Source organism: Colletotrichum navitas, assembly GCF_030913465.1.
Source record: "Colletotrichum navitas strain CBS 125086 chromosome Unknown LY79scaffold_58, whole genome shotgun sequence".
NCBI lineage: Eukaryota > Fungi > Ascomycota > Sordariomycetes > Glomerellales > Glomerellaceae > Colletotrichum > Colletotrichum navitas.
In genome coordinates, this window is record NW_026850604.1 from 1 (window position 1) to 18093 (window position 18093).

The 18093-nt window shown below is 30.5% G+C and overlaps 2 protein-coding genes across 2 annotated transcripts; one reads left to right on the forward strand and one right to left on the reverse strand.

Moving 5' to 3' along the window:
• Nucleotides 1–13884: 13884 nt before the first annotated feature.
• On the forward strand, nucleotides 13885–14835 carry LY79DRAFT_314862 (uncharacterized protein). The gene is made up of 3 exons (XM_060552365.1): nucleotides 13885–14318; nucleotides 14517–14701; nucleotides 14757–14835. Exons 1-2 carry the CDS (start codon nucleotides 13953–13955, stop codon nucleotides 14664–14666), a joined length of 516 nt encoding a protein of 171 aa, XP_060411161.1. The 5' UTR covers nucleotides 13885–13952; the 3' UTR covers nucleotides 14667–14701; nucleotides 14757–14835.
• Nucleotides 14836–15781: 946 nt separating this feature from the next.
• LY79DRAFT_637398 (dual specificity phosphatase) lies at nucleotides 15782–18064 on the reverse strand. Its single transcript, XM_060562284.1, has 2 exons — nucleotides 17744–18064; nucleotides 15782–17686 (listed from the first exon to the last, which is right to left on the reverse strand). The coding sequence occupies exons 1-2, from the start codon at nucleotides 17839–17841 to the stop codon at nucleotides 15913–15915; spliced, it is 1872 nt and encodes a 623-aa protein (XP_060411162.1). The 5' UTR covers nucleotides 17842–18064; the 3' UTR covers nucleotides 15782–15912.
• Between the last annotated feature and the right edge of the window lie 29 nt (nucleotides 18065–18093).

Below are 18093 nucleotides of genomic sequence, written 5' to 3' on the forward strand. Positions count from 1 at the left end.
CCTTCTCTAAGGAATTAAGAATATAGTTCTAGGTCACATAAGGTAAACAGATAAAACAATACCCTACTGCAGGTAAAACAATACCCTGTATTCTAATAACCTACCTAATAACCTACTTAATAACCTAGAATACTAAAGAAATCCTTAGAATACCTAAGATATAGGTATAAGTAATCCCCTTATATCCCTAGGTCTAGTTAGATAGTTAGATCTATAAGCTCTTCTATTATATCTATAATAATATACTACCTTTATATCTTATCTCCTATCTTCTATCTCTTATTTGCCCCTTTTACCTCTAAAAAAAATAATAAAAAGTAAAGTAAATCTTAGCTATATATAATAAAAGCTTACTAGGACTTAGTACTAAATAAGCTAAAGTTATAATAACTAAAGTAATTAACTTTTAAGCTATTAAATTAATTATATTTACCTTTATAATACTATACTTTATCTTTAATATTTAAGTAAGTAGTTCTAGGCCTAATTAGAATAAGTATATTAAAGCTATTATTAATAATAGTTCTTAGACTAATATTATCTTAAAATTATATACCCTAAAGTATAGCCTAAAGTTTACCTTTATAAGACTAGGGATAAAGACCTTTAACTTAGTAGTACCTTAGATAAACTTCTAAAGAGTTACTATAGTGCTTATTTAGGTAAAAGGCTACTATATCCTAATAAGTATATTTATTATAGATAATAATTAAATAAGTAATCTATTACTTTTTAAAAGACCCTTTTATTTATACTTAAAGATTAACTTCTTATATAAAGATAACCTAATTATAGTAATTTTATTAAGTAAGAACACTTAGCTTTATATACTTACTATATTTATTAACTTTAATAACCTAGGGTTACTTTTAGAATATATCTTTATATAAGACTAGTATACTATAGAACTTAATAGAACTCTTCTTAATTAAGGCTACTAATATATTATTTTAGAAAACTAGAGTCTAGTAAAGACCTTAGGACCTTTACTAAAATTCCTAGAATTCCTAAAATAATATTAAAAGATAATAATAAAGAAGTAGTCCTCCTTAATAATAAAGAAGTAAATAACTTTATTTAGGTAGTACTTACTAAAGCTATAGTACTTACTATATAAAGAATAGTAAAGTTAGTAAAAATAGTAAAAAAGTATAATAAGTATAACTACTAATACCTTTTTATAAAAAAAAGAACCTTTACTAAGATCTAAATTATCTTAATTAGGTTTAATAGCTAAAGGTCTTCTTTTTTAAAATAATTATAAAGAAAATAAAAAGAAAAAAGTAAGTATCCTTAGGTATATTATAAATAGTTTTAATAACTTTACTAAGGTATAGAGAAGCTAAACCCCTTATTAAGCTATAACTTAGACAAGAAGGTTATTATCTTAGTATAGCTAGCCTAATTAAACTAAGCCTTTAGCCTAAGTGTTTATAATATATAAGACTAAAGACAAGAAGATTTATCTTTATAATAATATTCCCTTTCATAGATCTATACTAAAAGAAGACCTCTTTTAGAAAGTTAAGAACTTAGTAAAGGCTAAGAAAATAATATAACCTAATACTAGCCTATTTATAAGCCTAATTATACTAAAGTTCTTTTTTATTTAGCCTTATTTATATCTTAAGCTAGATAAGTTAAAAAAACTAATAAAGATAGTTAGCTACTTAATAAAAAAAAAAAGAACTTTTCTTAGTAGTCTTATTAAACTATAAAGCTATACTTTACTAGAAATTTAAGGAGTATAGTTTTATTAACTATAAGGTAGCTTTACCTTAAGTAATTAGGATAATGCCTTATAAAGCTTAGAGAGAAAAAGGAATCCTAATCCTAAAAGCCCTAGAAGGTGTAGCCTTTAAGATCCTTTATACTTAACTTTAAAAAAGAATCCTTAAAGAAAGTTATAAGGTAGTTAAAAATCTCTAGTTCTTAGTTAAGAAGAAGGATAGTTTTTACTGCCTAATTAACTTAGCTACTTAAATAAATAAGGTTACTATTTATAATACTTTTACTTCTTTAAAAGTAAAGAATTTCTTAGAAGATTTTAGTATATATAAAATACTTTTACTATTAAATATCTAGTCTAGGTATAATTAGGTCTCTCTAATAGAGAAAAATAGAAATCTAATAATATTTACTACCTTACTTAGCTTACTTTATATATATACTTTACTATAAGAAGCTACTAACTTACTAGCCTAGTTTATATAGATTATAATAAAGATCTTTTATAACTTTATTTTTACTATTACTAAGCTTTTCTTAATAATATTATTATTAAAAGGCTAATAATAACTTATAATAATAGGTATCTTCTTAATTAGCCCTTAATTTAATATTATATTATAAGTATTTTAGAATATTAACTAGGTGTTATTAAATATTAAGCTTACTAGTTATACTATAGCTATAAAGAAGTCCTAGTAGCTATAAAAAATAGCTATAGTTATAGGCTATCTCTATAGTTCTAGTAAGTATAGGCTTAATTAGGCTAATATTATTAAGATCCTAAAGTAAAAAGAATACTTTAGCCTTATAGAAGTTTAATCTTTATTAGTATAACTAGCTTCTATAAGATCTAGATTAAGAAGTACTTAGAAATTACTATCTTTTCTAGAAGCTTATAAAAAGAATATAGTGTTTTAGTAAGGCCTAATTAAGTAAATACTATAAGTATTTTAAAGAAAAGCTTACTTTAGTACTTATTTAATTTTATTAATTATAGTAGTATATAAGGTAGCTTATTATTAGAACTAATATATCTTTTATAGGCTAAAAGCTTATTTAGCTAGTAAAAGACAGTAAGTAAGTAGTTATAAAATATAAAAGTAGTATTTAGTAAAGTATTAAGCTTAAGTATAACTTTAGTAAGCTTAAGCTATAAGTAGTCCTTATAGTACTAAAGAAACTTTATAACTATATCTATAAGGTAAAGTTTATTTTAGAAACTAATACCTAGGTCTTAGTTATCTAACTAAACAGTAGTACTTATAACCTTCCTAAAGCCTTAATTATAAGATAAATTACTTAGATTTAACTTTTTAACTTTAAAGTAAAGTATATTCTAAAATAAAAATATAATTATAGATGCTTTATTAAAAAGCCTTTAAGTAATTAGACTTAGATAATTATAAACCTTTAATTAGTTAAGACTTTATTAATTTTAACTTTTACTTTATCTTTATTTATATAGTCTATACTTCTTTAGCTTTAAATATTTTAAAGTCTTTTACTTTTTATTATCCTAATATATAGCTTTACTTTAATTAGTTCTAGTCTAACTAAACTAGGTAAATAGTATTCTATTTAAAAACCTTACTTTACCTAGATAGTATTTTAGTAAAAGACTTTAGGAAGTTTAAAATAGAAGTATAGTAGTATATAGTAAAGGATAAATACCTTTATATAAGACTAACTAAGAAGTATCTAGTGCTTAGTAACTTATTAATAACCTAAAGATCTAGGACTACCTAATTAGGTATACCTATATTAAATTAGGACACTAAGGATATAATATAATATTCTATTACCTTATATTATCTTATATTAAAAAATATATACTACTATATCTAAGTAAATATTATAACCTATTAGCTTTACTAAAGGCTAAATTAGCCTATATAAATAACTAGTATATTAGAATAGCACTAAGAGAAATACTATTTATAAAGATATTTAGATATCTAATAGATTAGCCTATAGGCTTTAGTTAAAGTTACTATAATATAATAAATAAATTAAAGCTAAATAACTAGTAAGGCCTAATTTAATTAGCTTATAGACTTTATCTAGGAAGATATTTTCTACTACTATAAGGTTTATAGTTAACTTCTAGTTAATAAAGGTCCTAAGAATAAAGGAGTAGTAAATACTCTTAATATAAAGTATAGTGTTATAAAGAGAGTTATTTTAGTATATAACTCTAGAGTAAATAGTATTAATAAATAAGGATATAAGCTATTACCTATACTATTTTAACCTAGTTAAAGAAAAATAAAGGACTAAGGATAAATTCTCTTAACTATACTTTTTATAAATAAACTACTATCTAGGCCTTAATAAGATATACTTATTCTTCTTTACCTATAGCTATAAGACTATTACTTTAATTAAAGAATTAATAGTAATATAGAAAGTAATAGACTAGGATAAGTATAGAACCTTAATTAAAACTTATAGCTAGAACTTATTCTTTTTAGTAACTAGACTATAATAAAGAAGTTACTATAAAGAATATCTTAATAGTATAGTAAAAGACTACTAACTAATATAATAACTAATATAGTTACTTAATTAGGCCTATAAAACTTTAAATAAGTAACTTATACTAGTATTTAATAAAAAGTACACTATTAATAAGTCTAAGGTAAAAAAGCTTTAGTTTTACTAGTAAGTCCTTTAAAGTACACTTTATCTTTAATTAGTCTAGTTCTTATTACCTAGAGACACTTAGAAGAGAAGTAATTACCTAGGTAATATATAGTAGTTACTACTTAAAAAGTACTTTAAAAATACTTTAGGCTTTTAGAATCTAAGGATCTCTTCTAGGTATACTAAAAACTCTAGAATAAACTAGTACTCTATATCTTTACCTAGGACTATTAAGATAAACTTAGGAATTAGACTATCCCTAAGCCTAATTAAGTAAAGATATTACCTTTATATATATAAAGCTAGCCTAGTTAGAATTAGAAAAGTAAAATAAAGTACTTTACTAGAGCTTACTAAGTAAAAAGTAACTATAAGTATTACTATTAAGATTTAACTAAGGACTTAGATAAAATAATAAGTATTTATTTATCTTAATATACCTAATTAAGTATACTAGCTATATTTTTTTTTTTTATTAAATACTTTATATTTATACTACTAATTTTAGATTTTATTAAAGCCTTTTTTTTAAGAAGCTAATTAAACTTACTTTTACTTTATTCTTTAACCTAGGAAGTTAAATTATCTTAAGGACAAGAATATAAGAAAAAAAAGCCTAATTAAGGCTAAAACACCTAAATAAATATATTATTACTTTAGTATACTTATTATTATTTTAGTATACTTATTATTATTTTAGTATACTTATTATTATTTAGTATACTTATCTATTATTTTATACTTATTTATTACTTTATATACTTATCTATAGTATCTATATTACTATTTATTACTTTATAACCTATCTTCTACTATCTAAAACTATAATTACTAATATAATAGTTATCTCTTTACTATTATTCTACTAATACCCTAGAATAGCTAGAATATCTTTCCTAAGCCTAATTAAAGCTACTATACTAAGGAGATATTACTATTATTAGTAAATATAAGCTCTTTAGATAATATAAAGGACTATTAAAGACTATAATTAATAGCCTAAACCTTTAATACTATACTATATAGCCTTAGTAATATATCTATTACCTAATTAATCTACTATACTAAGAGAATCTATATTATTAGTAAAATATAAGCTCCTTTAGATAATATAAAGGACTATCTAAAGACTATAATTAATAGCCTAAACCTCTTATACTATACTATATAGCCTTAATAATACCCTCTTAGTCTAATTAGGCCTAATATACTAAGTAAAGACTAAATATTACCTCCTTTATTAGTCTTTTATTCTTTATTATTATTTTGCCTTATACTCTATAAATATTATTAATAGCCTAGATAGTGCCTTTAAGTATATAAAGGATATTCTTAAGCTTATAAGAGAACTCTTTTACTAAGATTTAACTATACTTATTAGGTTAGTATAAAAAACTAAGTAAAGTTAATAAAGGAGATATTCTTTAGGATACTTAATTTAATACTATTTCTACTGCCTTAATACTTCTTAGTAGACCTAATTAGGCACTATAACTAAATTCTTTATAGAATTCCTTAGTCTAGTAGTAGTAGCTAGTCTAAGTCTTATAATAAAGATAGTTAAATAAGTATCCTAAAATACACTAAAAGAAAGATATATTCCTAAAAAAAATAAAGGTTAAGACTAGATTAGACCTAGCTTTATTAATACCTAGTTATTTTTATAGTATTTATAGAGAACTATATTTTAGCTACTAAGACTATAACTACTAAAGTACCTCTAGCTTAAGGGTAGTTTAGTAGCTTCTAAGCTAAGTAACTAAATAACCTTATAACTAATATAAATAAAGACTTTATACTTAAATAAGCTATTATTAGACTAATCTTTAATAAGCTAAAGAATATTACTATAGGTAATAGTATTCTAGAAGTTTTAAGTAATAATAGAATAACTTTAGCTAGCTTAAATAGAATTAGTAAACTAGACTTTATAGTAAAGATTACCTATAGGTAACTTAAGGTCTTTTTATATAAAGGAAGTTATAATTAGCCTAATTAGACTAGTAATATAAAATAAACTAAAACAGAGGACAAGATTTAGACACTTACTATAAAGAGGTTTAGGGAAATAGCCTAGTATACTATAGTAAAGGATCTAAAGTAAAGAACTATAGCTAATAAGTAACTTTAGGATAATATTAAAAGGTATATTAAAGTCTAATTAGGTTAAAAAAAAAAGAAATAGTTAAATTATTAAAGCTTAAAGGTAGCTAGTAAAAATAATAAAAGAAAAGCTACTAAAAGTAGAAATTAGTAGTAATAATAAAAGAAAAAAAGTTAAAAGCCTTATAGAAAAGAAGAGGTTTTTATACTTACTTTTTTCCTTTAGTAAGAATACTAGTAGTAACTTACTTTTAATAAAAGAAAAAATAATAAAAGAAAGCGCTATTTAAGATTAATAATAGTAACTATAAACTTTACCTTTAGTAAATTATAGCCTTCTTCTTTTATATATTTATTCTTTTAGCTTTATTTATAATATACTTTCTTTTTTTACTTCTCTTTTAGCTAACCTTAATTTACTATTACTATATAATACTACTCTTTAACTTATTTATTTACCTTTTTTTTTTTCTTATTAACTAATAACTAATATTAGATATTAACTATATAACTATATATTTACTAATTTAGCTTTTAATATTTAACTATTTATACTTCTTTTTCTTTTACTAACCTAATTAGACCTTCTTCTTTAATTTTACTATATTATATTAGCTTACTATATCTTAATTTACTTCTACTAATATTATCTAGGTTTAACCTAATCTAGCTATTAAGATAATATCTAGGTTATATAGTATTACTAAGCGCTTAATTAGGTATATATAGTATAGAATAAACAAGAATCCTTCCTAATCCTAAGTAAGTCTAAGTAAATATAATCTAGGCCTTAAATAAGTCTTAGTATACTTACCTTATTAACCTAAACCCTTAAAGGAATTATAAACCTTATTACTAACTAACTAATATCTCTAAGATAGCTACCTAGATACCTAAAGCCTAGTAAAAAGAAGAATATAAGGCCCTAATAGATCCTAGTAATAATTTAGTAGCTTTAGGAATAATAAAGAAGAAATAAGACCTAGATTTAGCCTAGATAACTTATAAGGTAAATAGATAAGTATAGAATTAGTAACTACTTACTAGGTATCTATAATACTACTAGACACTTAGTTAAGTAGTCCTAGATAGCCTTAGATAATATTAAAGTATAGTAGTATTTATAGCTAAGATATAAACTTCTTTACTATATTCTTAACTATCCTTATAGTTAGTAAATAGTCTAGGCGTTTAGGCTACCTTAATTAGGTTAAAAGCTATATAAAGTATATAAGGTTTATTTTATAACCTACTATATTAATTACTATTATACCTTATTTATTAACTAAATTATAGATATTTTTTTAGTATAATAGCCTTTAGAAAAAAAGACTTTACCTTTTAGTTTACCTTTAATATAGACTACCTTTATAAATTCTATAAGAGTACTAAGGTATATAGTAACCTAATTAAGGTAATTAAAAAAAGGCTAGTATAGTAATTAGTCCTTAGTAAATAAATAAGTAAATATATAGCCTATATATAGCTAAATTCCTAAGATACTATATCTAAGAGAATATTATAAATATCTTTACTACTTAACCTAGTTAGGCTAAAACCTATAATAAAGAATAATTATAGCCTACTTAAATATATAGTAGTAATAATAATTCTTTAAGAATTTAGTCCTCTTAGTAACTATAGTAAAAAGAACTTTAACTAAAGCCTAGGCTTATTTAAGACACCTATAATTAAAGACTACACTAGTAAAGAAGCCTTAGCCTTAATTAAGAGAAACTATTAAGGTTAAACCCTAGAAACTATCTAAGCTACCCTTAAATAAAGGATAATCCTACTACTATTAGGCCTAATACTACTCCTAGAATATCTTATCCTTAAACTCTAGAGATATATATATCTTATTAAAAACTAGTAGGCTATACTAATTAGGCTATAGAAAACTAGTAAAATAAAGATAAAGGTTAATATAAGAGACTTAGAGAATATACTTACCTTAAACTATATTTTTTTTATTTATAAGTAAAAACTTAACTTAAGTTTTATTTATATAGCTACCTCTAGAGCTAAAAGCTAATATCTTTAACTTAATTAAGATAGTAACTTTAAAAGCTATTATCTAGATAGTCTTTCTTTAGTGCCTAGGGTAAAAAGAATCTTACTAAAGCCTTAGTAATAATATTTTACTACTAAAGCTTTTACTTCCTTAGCTAGCTTTAATTACCTAAATATTATAATAAAGACTATATAGACCTAATTAGTATATTTAAAGGTTATACTTTTAGTAAAAAAGTTAAAGAACTATAGTTAAGATTAAAGATATTAAGTAAGCTTTAGTAATAGTTAGCTAGTAAATTAAAAATAAGTCTAGTTAAATTAATAAAGTAGGCCTAGGTTATTAACCTTAAGATTAAGAGGTCTAAAAGTATACTACCTTTGTCTAATTAGGCACTAAAGAGACCCCTAAGTAGCCCTAAGGAGAAATAAATAAAGTAGCCTTAACTATAAGTACCTAAGACCCTAAGATCTTTAAGACCTTAACTAATATAGTATAAACTATATACTAAAAGGTAAAAAATAAAGATATACTTTAGTAGTTACCTTAGTAAATATAGAATACTAAAGGCCTCTCTAAAGAAATAAAAGTTAAAAGGTATTCTTTACTATACTAAAGATAACTATATTAGTATATTCTTAGCCTTATAAACTAGTAGTAAAGAAGATAAAACCCTAGACCTTATTTTACTTCTTACTATAGCCCTTAGTTAAGAAGGCTATACTTAATATAAACAAGGACTAGTCTAGGACTAGGCCTTTAATAAGGTATAATAGAGGTAGAACAAGAGAAGAATAGAACTAGCCTAGTATATTAGGTTATAGCTTATACTACTATAAGTAAGTAAGATAGCCTAATTAAGGAAAAAGAATAAGGGAAAAATATAGAGAGCTTAAGGATTATATTACTACCCTTAGGGTTTTATATTCTTTTATTCTTACTAAGTATATAATATAGGATAAAAAGAATAAGGATAATTAGAATAAGGTAGATTTTAGGTTTTTCTTTAAGTAGTTTTTATAAGTGTTTTTTAGCTAGTAAAGCCTTAATTATCCTAATTAGGATATTAAATACTAATTAAGACTAATAAAATAGACAAGATATAGAATTTAACACTTATAAGTTAACCTTTACCTTTAACTATAACTTTATTATTATAGTAATATAACTAATCCTAGATATTCCTTTAATCTTATACGCCTAATTAGGCCTTTCTAGCCTAATTAAGTACTTTACTTACCTTATAACTATATAACTAAATAATAAGACCTTTTATATATAGTTCTATACTACTTAGTAACAACAGTATTACTAACTAAGTTTAACTGCTAACTAGAGATAGACGTTTAATTAATAAACTATAGCCCTAATTAGACCAAGGTCTATTAATTAACGTTGTTATCTTCTTAGATAGGGGTTAGTAAGTTACCTTTGTGTTTATAGGCGCTTAGGGTGCACTAGCAACAAGACCTTTAGGCAGGGTTATTTAGATTAGTTATATATATACTAACTATCCTACTGCCTTACACATTAATATCCTGCTCAGTTTCACTATTATATACCTTAAGTGCCTTATAAACTTAGTATATTATATAGCTTTTATAAAGGTTATTAGTAGCCTTCTAGATAGTAGTTACTTATTAGATAATATTAAATAAAGAGGTAAAGTTAGTAGTTATATAAAGATAAGCGCTAAATACTAAGAGGGTTAGTATAAAGCTATTAAGGCCTATAGTGTTATTAACTACCTTAACTATACTCTAAAGGATAAATTTATAGTTAGTAGTTAAGTACTCTTTATATATAATTTTATAGGCCTATTAAAGCACTATATAGTATTATTTAACCTTTCTAATGCTATAGTGCGCCTTAATAAGGATAATTTTAACTTTAACACCTATTACGTAGGCTTTATATAAAAATTTAGTTATAGTAAAGTTCTTGCCTATGTTAGTAATAATCTAGTCTAGAGGTCCTTAGTAAATATTAATCTAGTAGTAATAAAGTACCTTTTATATAGTCTTTATAGAAATATTATAAAGAAAGTATACTATATTAAAAGTAGTTATAGTATTAATAATATAAAGGATTAGTTAGTTACCTTTAAGGTATATAATATTAATAATAACCTTATAGTTAAAAGAATAGTTATTATATAAGGTAAATTTAAATTATAAAGGTGCCTTCTTATAAAGCTAGTAGTAATAGTAGTATTTAGTTAAGTGCTTAATAGCCTTAACCTTAACCTTATAATTAGCCTTATAAAGAACCTTATAAAGATAGTAGATTAATAGGTACCTAAATTATTAGTAAAGTTATTATAACTCTATGTTAGTTAAGTAGTAACTAGTAAGGCTATATTTAGGTAGGCTAAAGAGTATTTATAGATGCCCTTATTTTTATATAACTAGTACTATAATATTACCTTATTAAAGGGTATTTATAAGGTTATTAAAGTAAATAAGTAGTTAATCTATATCTACTAGGTAAAGTAAAAAGGGTATATTTATAGGTATTATATAAAAGGTAATAGGCCTAAATAGTATACTAACTATAATAGTGCCCTTTAAGTAAATAGCGTTACTACTACTAAACTAGATCTTTACTTAGCTAGCAGTAGCTATATTAATAGTTACTAATAGTTAGATCTACTATAATATAGTTACTTATAGGTAACTAGTAGTAGAGAAAGTTACTATACTTATATTAGGTAAAATACCTTAAAAGGTACCTAATAAGTAATAATCTAATATAAAAAAGGTAGCTAGATTTAATAATACTACACTAGGGTTATCCTTTATTAACTAGTAATAGATAGCTTAGTTAACTAGGCTAAAGGTAAGCTTATTACTACTAAAGGTAGTACTACTAAAAAATATAGTAAAGGTATAAAAAGTATTACCTTCTAGTTTATCTTTACTACTTTTAAGAGTATAGTTACCTTAAAGGTAATAACTAAGGTCTTTATTATTATCTTTATTACTTTCTTCTTCTTATAGGTAACTACCTTTATAGCTAGTAAAAAAGGTTTAATATATAGTTAGTAAAGAGTCTTTTACCTAGTAGTTATTTTTAAATTATTAATATACTTTATATTACTTATTAGTAGTATATTTTATTAACTAATAACTAGGCTTATAGTAAATATAGTACTTCTTAGTATTATAGTTACTATTATTATTACTATAATAGTTACTATTACTATAGTTATTACTAAACTACTAGTTATACCCTTAGCTATAGTAGGTATAGTTAACCTAGTATTAATTATTAAGGTCTACCTAGTACTAGTTAACCTTATTATTATATTTTATTATAGTACTTACTAATAACTATAGTTAGTTATAGACTCCTTCTAATATAAGCACTAGATTAAATAAGTATAATTTACACTTATAAACTCTAGAGTAAGTATTTAATAGCTAAGATTAAAGGACTTTATTATTATAGTAGCTATTAAGTAGCACTTATTAAATAAAAGTAAGTTTATTAATAAGCTTCTTAAGCACTTTAAGCTTACTTTTTTTAAGGTTATTATATATAATATAGTAAAAGGTAGTATTTTACTACTTAGTAAAGTATATTTAAATAGCCTTAGGGCTCTTAAAGTAAGCTTTTACTTAGGCAACTATAGTAGTAAGGTCTTAGATATTCTTACTACTAATTTAAGTAAAATAAAAGGTAAAAGCTTTACCTTTAAGTATTAATAAAAAGGCTAATACTATTTAGTGTCTCTTAATACTAATTTTACTATAGTTATTATAAAATAAGTTTAACTTAATATTAAATATATTATATATTTTACTAGTATACTTAGATTTATTAGTAATAATCTTAGTTAAGGTGCCTAATTACTAGGGAAAAAGATAGTTACTAATAGTGTTATTCTTAATTAGTAGTAGTTATCCTATGTCTTAGGGTTCTATAGGATTAGTATATAAGTAAGTAAAGGGTTCCTACTATAATTAATAATAGGTAAAGAAGAATAATAAACTATTACCTTATTAAGATAGTCCTTATATTATATTATATAAAGAAAGTAGTAAATCTTATATAATTAAGTCTACTATAGTAATACTAAGGTTTACTACTTTTACTAATATAACTTTTATACTTATTTATTAAGTTAGGCCTATATTATTACTAGTTATTACTTAAGGTTTATAAATATTACTAGGCTTTATTTAGTTATATAGGTAATAGGTTACTATTACTGTTTTTACTTATACTACTCTAGGCTAATATAACTATATTAGATATTATTTAAGAAGCTATTATATATTTTAATAAGCCTATTAAATATTACTAACTTATACTATACCTTCTTAACTTCTTTATTTATCTAAATATAAAACTTATTATTATTAATAATAGTAATAAGGTATAAAGTAATTTATTAATAGTCTTTAGGTATAAAGATACCTTAATTAAGAAGGAAGTTATAAAAAATTAATAGTAGTATTTTACTAGTAGCACTAAAGAAGGCTTTATCTTATCTATTAAAGTAATATTAAAGATCCCTCTAGAGCTTATAACCTATAAAGGTATATTTAGCCTATTTAGCTATATAATAAGTAAAGTAGAAGTAAATAGTAAAAAGGTCTTACTTATTAAAAAGGATTTTTTAGCTATACTTCTTATAGTTAATATATTTTATTATAAAGGTAAGTACCTTAGGGTATAAGGTACTACTAGATTAACTTATTATAAGGTTAGTTATTAAGGTTAATTAGTAGTAATTACTATATAACTTTTATAGTAGTAATTAAGTAGTAAGTTTCTTTTTAATATAACTTATACTTATAAGTCTAGATAGTACTAGGTTAGTTTTATATATATAAGGTAAATAAGGATAGTTTCTAAAGAGGTAAATATAAAGATAAAAGAAAAGTTAAATAAGGTAGTAATTATTACTACTTAAGTGTCTTTTCTTAATAGCGCTATAGTTAGTATAAAAGAGGTTCTTGCTTATTAAAGGGGTTCTAATAGCGTAATAGACACTATAGTGTTTCTTATAGAGGTAAAGTAGCCTTAATAATACTTAACTTAGTTAGTAATCTACTAGGTTATAGTAGGCTAAGTAAACTCCTATAATAGTAAGCCTTATTAATTACTAGTTATTAGTAATAATTAACTATTAATTAATATTAGTTTTTACTAGATAATTAATAAAGATCCTATATCTTATAATATTATAAAGGTTAAAAAAAGGTAGTTAAATTTATAGTTATTAATAGTTAACTAGTTAACAAGGTTAAGTGGGAGCATAAGTGTAGTAGCACCCTTGCGTGTAGGCAAGAGTAGGAATTCTGCCGGTAGGCGGTGTGTCACGTGACCCACCGCCTCCGGCCGCATTACCCATATGCCAACAGAAACACTTTCTCGAGAAAGATGTGCAATTTTCTTAGCAACCCTCAGCACCATCTCTCTTAACATCCTCGTAATAATCATTACGATTCTCATGTACACCATCGCCCTCACAACCATCACCCTGATTGTTATCATTCACATCAAGCTCGAGAATTCATTTTCTGGCAGTAATGGGTCGGATTCTCCAGACCTAGGTGGCTCACAGCAAAATGATCCCGGAGACCAAGATAATTCAAGAGGCCCGAATGGTCCTAGAGGTCCTCGGAGGCCACGAGGAGGGGGCCCACGAGATTCAGAAGGTCCACGTACGCCATCAATGCCAGGGGAAGCTTCAATGGGACTGTCAGGGAACTCAGGTGGTGTGCTAAGCCCGTCCATAGACCGTTCAGGCAAATACCCAAAAGATCAACCAATGTTGGCACTTCGTGCCAGCATTGCACCACACATACACTTATTAAGGGAAGTCCCCACTTATTCCCTTACAGGGACTTAATGAAGCCGAGGAGATGGATTCGTTGATCCAGTCCATCAGAAGAAGAGTAATACCTCACCGCCCAAGGGCTCTCGAACATGCTACTCGAGTATGCCCAGGGCGAACAACACAGGAAAAGCGAGTGATGGAATTGGAATTGGAGCTAACGTGTTGAAGATCAAGTGCAGGGGTCAGATCGGGACCTCGAGAAAGAGGTTGGGCTCCGTCAGAGAGCCGGCGCGGATGGCCGCGTTTGCCTTGGCCACCATGAGGTCTTGTCGGGTCGTGGCTAAGAGCTGCTTCAGGCTCGGACAGGTGCTTTTACGGCTGTGAGCAGGCAACAAGCGGTCTTGTGTGACAGCTACTTGGTCAGTTTCCTACACGCAAAAGTAGTAGGACAATATACTAATAGTGTAACCTTAGATAGTAATACCCTTAACAGGCGTAATACTACTGCCTAAAGGGTAGTTCTAAAGCTTGTGCTAAGATAGCGTATTAGGGAGCTTTATAACATATAGGCAGGCAAAGCATCTAACGCCGTCGCAAAAGATTAGAAGGAACTTGAGAGGGGGGAAGCCGTAAGGGGAAGCTAGACGCAAGCGTAACTAGTCCTAGTAAGTCAGCTCCTAGTTATTGCTTATACTTAGGATATAGGCAAAGGCCGTTTGGAGGGTGTTAGCGATATCTTCTGGGGCGCAGCAAGGGTAACAGCGCCAGAGATGGTTGACGAGAAGGTTGGGTTGCGGCGGAATCGGCGTGTTGCACGCGGCGCAGAAAGCGAGCTGGAGAGAGGGGACGACATGGATCCGTTCGTCTATGGTGATACTTGGTTGGCTTGCCGTGGGGACATTGGTGACCGCATCGGTGTGCTGGAAGGGATGATACCTGACAGAAATTGAGGTGGCTAAGCCGTCTAAGCTTACGCCACAAATACAAAGGACCAAAAGAAAGGGGAAAAGGGGCGAAGAGACCTGATAGCGAACTTCATTAGAGTAACGGAGTTAGGGCCTTTTGATCAGGCTCTTGGCCTTTGTGCTGGGCCTCTTGGGGTTAAGGTTTATACTGCGGACTTTCCTTGCCTTCCTGTAATACCGCCGTGGCCACCTTTCATGGTCAAAGTCTCGTAACACTAGCCATGGTAAGGGGGGCCATAATTGAAAACAATGCCCTTTCAGAGCGCATGTTTCGAGTCGTAACTCAGGTATATACTAATCATGGAATGGGTGCAGTCACTGCGTCGAGTATATTCCCCACACCTCTTGTCACAAACCAAGGGTCGTCAGGTGACAGGGGACATGTCTAGATACGCATACTCACGAGCAATGTAGACCTTGACGTAGCCGTGGTGAAAATGGGACGCCTGCCCAGGGGTACCTGCTCGGCCTGGCTGCGTGGAGTTTGGGGGAAAGGAGATCGGATCGTGGCATCAAAGAGTATCGAATCAGTTTGCGATTAAACGTGTAATTAGAAACTAATGCCTACGGAAACCGTTGCTTCCTTGTGGTATCGACAGCAACCAAGTATATCTACACAAGAGAGCCCAAGTGAGCTCAACCGCCCCCCCGCCACGCATCGACCCTCACTTCCTCACCTCTGTGGTTCCCTGCACTGTCGTCCCACTGGCCGTGTCAGGGGAACCCGCAAGCCCCGGCCCGGGCTCCTGTCTGTTCAGGCTGCCCTCTCCTGCTTCATTCTCGGCCTTCATCTTCACGTTGACATTATCAGCATCCAACTTCTCCTCGCCAGATAGCCCACTAGTCTTCACACCTTCCATGGAATCCGTGTCGTTTCCGTCCTTCAAGTCGGCGTCCTTGACGCTGCTCGCCTGGCTCACATCCGCGCTCTCGGGGCTCTCGGTCCTCAGGCCTAGATGCTTCTCAGCGACAGGGTCCTCCTTGTTGCCACCCTTCCAGTCGGCAGGCCTCATCTGCGGTACGGGCGAGTTGGTCGAGGGCTCCTTGATAACCTCACCATCCTTCGGCACGACCTCGTCGCCTCCGTCCTCGGCTCGTTGGGAGTCGGCGACGCGCCAGACCACAGCGATTCTGTCGAATGCGCGGGACCCCTTACGGCTGGAGCCCTTGATGCCGTCCATGGCGTCCCATTCGATGTTGAATACACCACTGGCGTCAGCTTTGCCGTCTTGCTCCGGTCCGTTGCCCTCGAAGAAGACGTTGAACCAGACGTGGGCGACGGCGGTGACCATCGTCAGTCCCATGGACGAGGAAGTGCGGCTGCGACGTTCCACGGAGATGTTGACGTCACTGTTGGGGATTCTGATCGCCTCTTTCGGCTTGAGGATAACAGCCATGCCGCCAGCTTCGCCATCTTCGCCTTCACTCGACTGCCCTGTGGGTTGGGGGTTTGAGTGAGCTGCGACCGGAGCTTCAGTCTCACTTCTCTTCGGGTCTGCGCTATGCTCCACACTGGGATCCTGGATAAGCGAAGCCGTCTTTGCGGCGCGCAGTTTGTTTGGTTCGTTCTGCAAAGGTGCGGAATCATCGTCCCCAGCCGGCTCGTCTTCAGCTTCTTTCTTCCCTGAGCTACTCTTGCGAGCGTTGTTCGTGTTTGTGTGTTCTGAAAGCGGCGCCGCCTCAGGGGCCTTCTCGGCTGGCTTCACACCGACAGTCGCAATGTCAGTCATTATGCGGCCGGTGCCACCTCCACCACTCGGCGTGTTGCCTTGGACAACGATTCTCTCGCTCTTCTTGAACGTGTGGAAGACTTTGATCTTCTTCCCCTCTTCGACGAAGCCCTCGACGTCGAACTTGACGCCACTACGGAGTCCCCACACGTGAATCTCAACAACCTCGATGGCTCTGTCAATGTACTTCTTCCCGCCCTTCGTCCACCGGTCAACATAGGTGATAGTCCGCAGCTGGCTGGGGATGGAAATGCCGGCGCCAAACTTGGGGCGCATCCTCCTCTCCGTGAACCTTGTGAGAGCCTCCTCGGGCTTCCACCCGCACTCGGAGATGAGATAGCTACAGGACACAGTGCCGCTTCTGCCCTTGCCAGCCTTGCAATGGACGACCACGACTCTCTTGTTGTTCGCTTCGGCCGCCTTATCTACGGCACCGACAGACACATCGCCCCGCTCAAGATCGCCTCCCTGCAACCAGTTCCGCATGCTGGCCATGATCAGAGGTATCAGGCGGAACGGCGGTGGGTGGTGATCGGGCCATGGGTAGTGGCGTACGCGGCCGTATACCTCCTCATCTGGGTAGCCTGTGCCTTCGGCGCGAAATTCCCATATAGCCCAGTTGTCCTGGTGCTTTGAGTCGAGGAAAGTTACCAACCGGTCGAGGGGGTTCCTGTAGGCTCGTTGGGGGTACGTGCCGGACGGACCGGAGCTGGATGATGATTAGTTACAAAGCACAGTTATCTGAAGTCTTTGAGGGAAACCGTACGTTGCAATGATTTGGGAAGTGACATAGCAAAGGTCCAGATCCGACTCGGCGTGTCGTGCTCGTGGCCCTGCGACGATTTGTCGCAACAGAGAAGCCATGCTGCAAATGATGGGGAAGTGCGACGTGGAAGCGGAGCAAACGTCGGAGCAGGGGCGCGCGCCAGGGTAGCAGCAATATATTGTTGCAGTGCCTTATTATAGGCAAATGGGTGTTGAAGAAATCCGGTCACGGTGCTCGTTCCTCGTGACGATTCATTGTGTCGTAGCTGCGCCCTAGTCGCGTGCGGCAGCCAGCCTTGATGTTCGACCGACATACAGGGAGAGGTCGACGTCATTCATGGTAGGGTGAAC

Coding starts and splice junctions, on each gene's coding strand:
- LY79DRAFT_314862 (XM_060552365.1), top strand. CDS start 13,953: ATGTACACCATCGCCCTCACAACCATCACCCTGATTGTTATCATTCAC. Junction 14,319..14,516: donor CACCACACATACACTTATTA/AGGGAAGTCCCC, acceptor TTGAAGATCAAG/TGCAGGGGTCAGATCGGGAC.
- LY79DRAFT_637398 (XM_060562284.1), bottom strand. CDS start 17,841: ATGGCTTCTCTGTTGCGACAAATCGTCGCAGGGCCACGAGCACGACAC. Junction 17,687..17,743: donor ACTTCCCAAATCATTGCAAC/GTACGGTTTCCC, acceptor ATCATCATCCAG/CTCCGGTCCGTCCGGCACGT.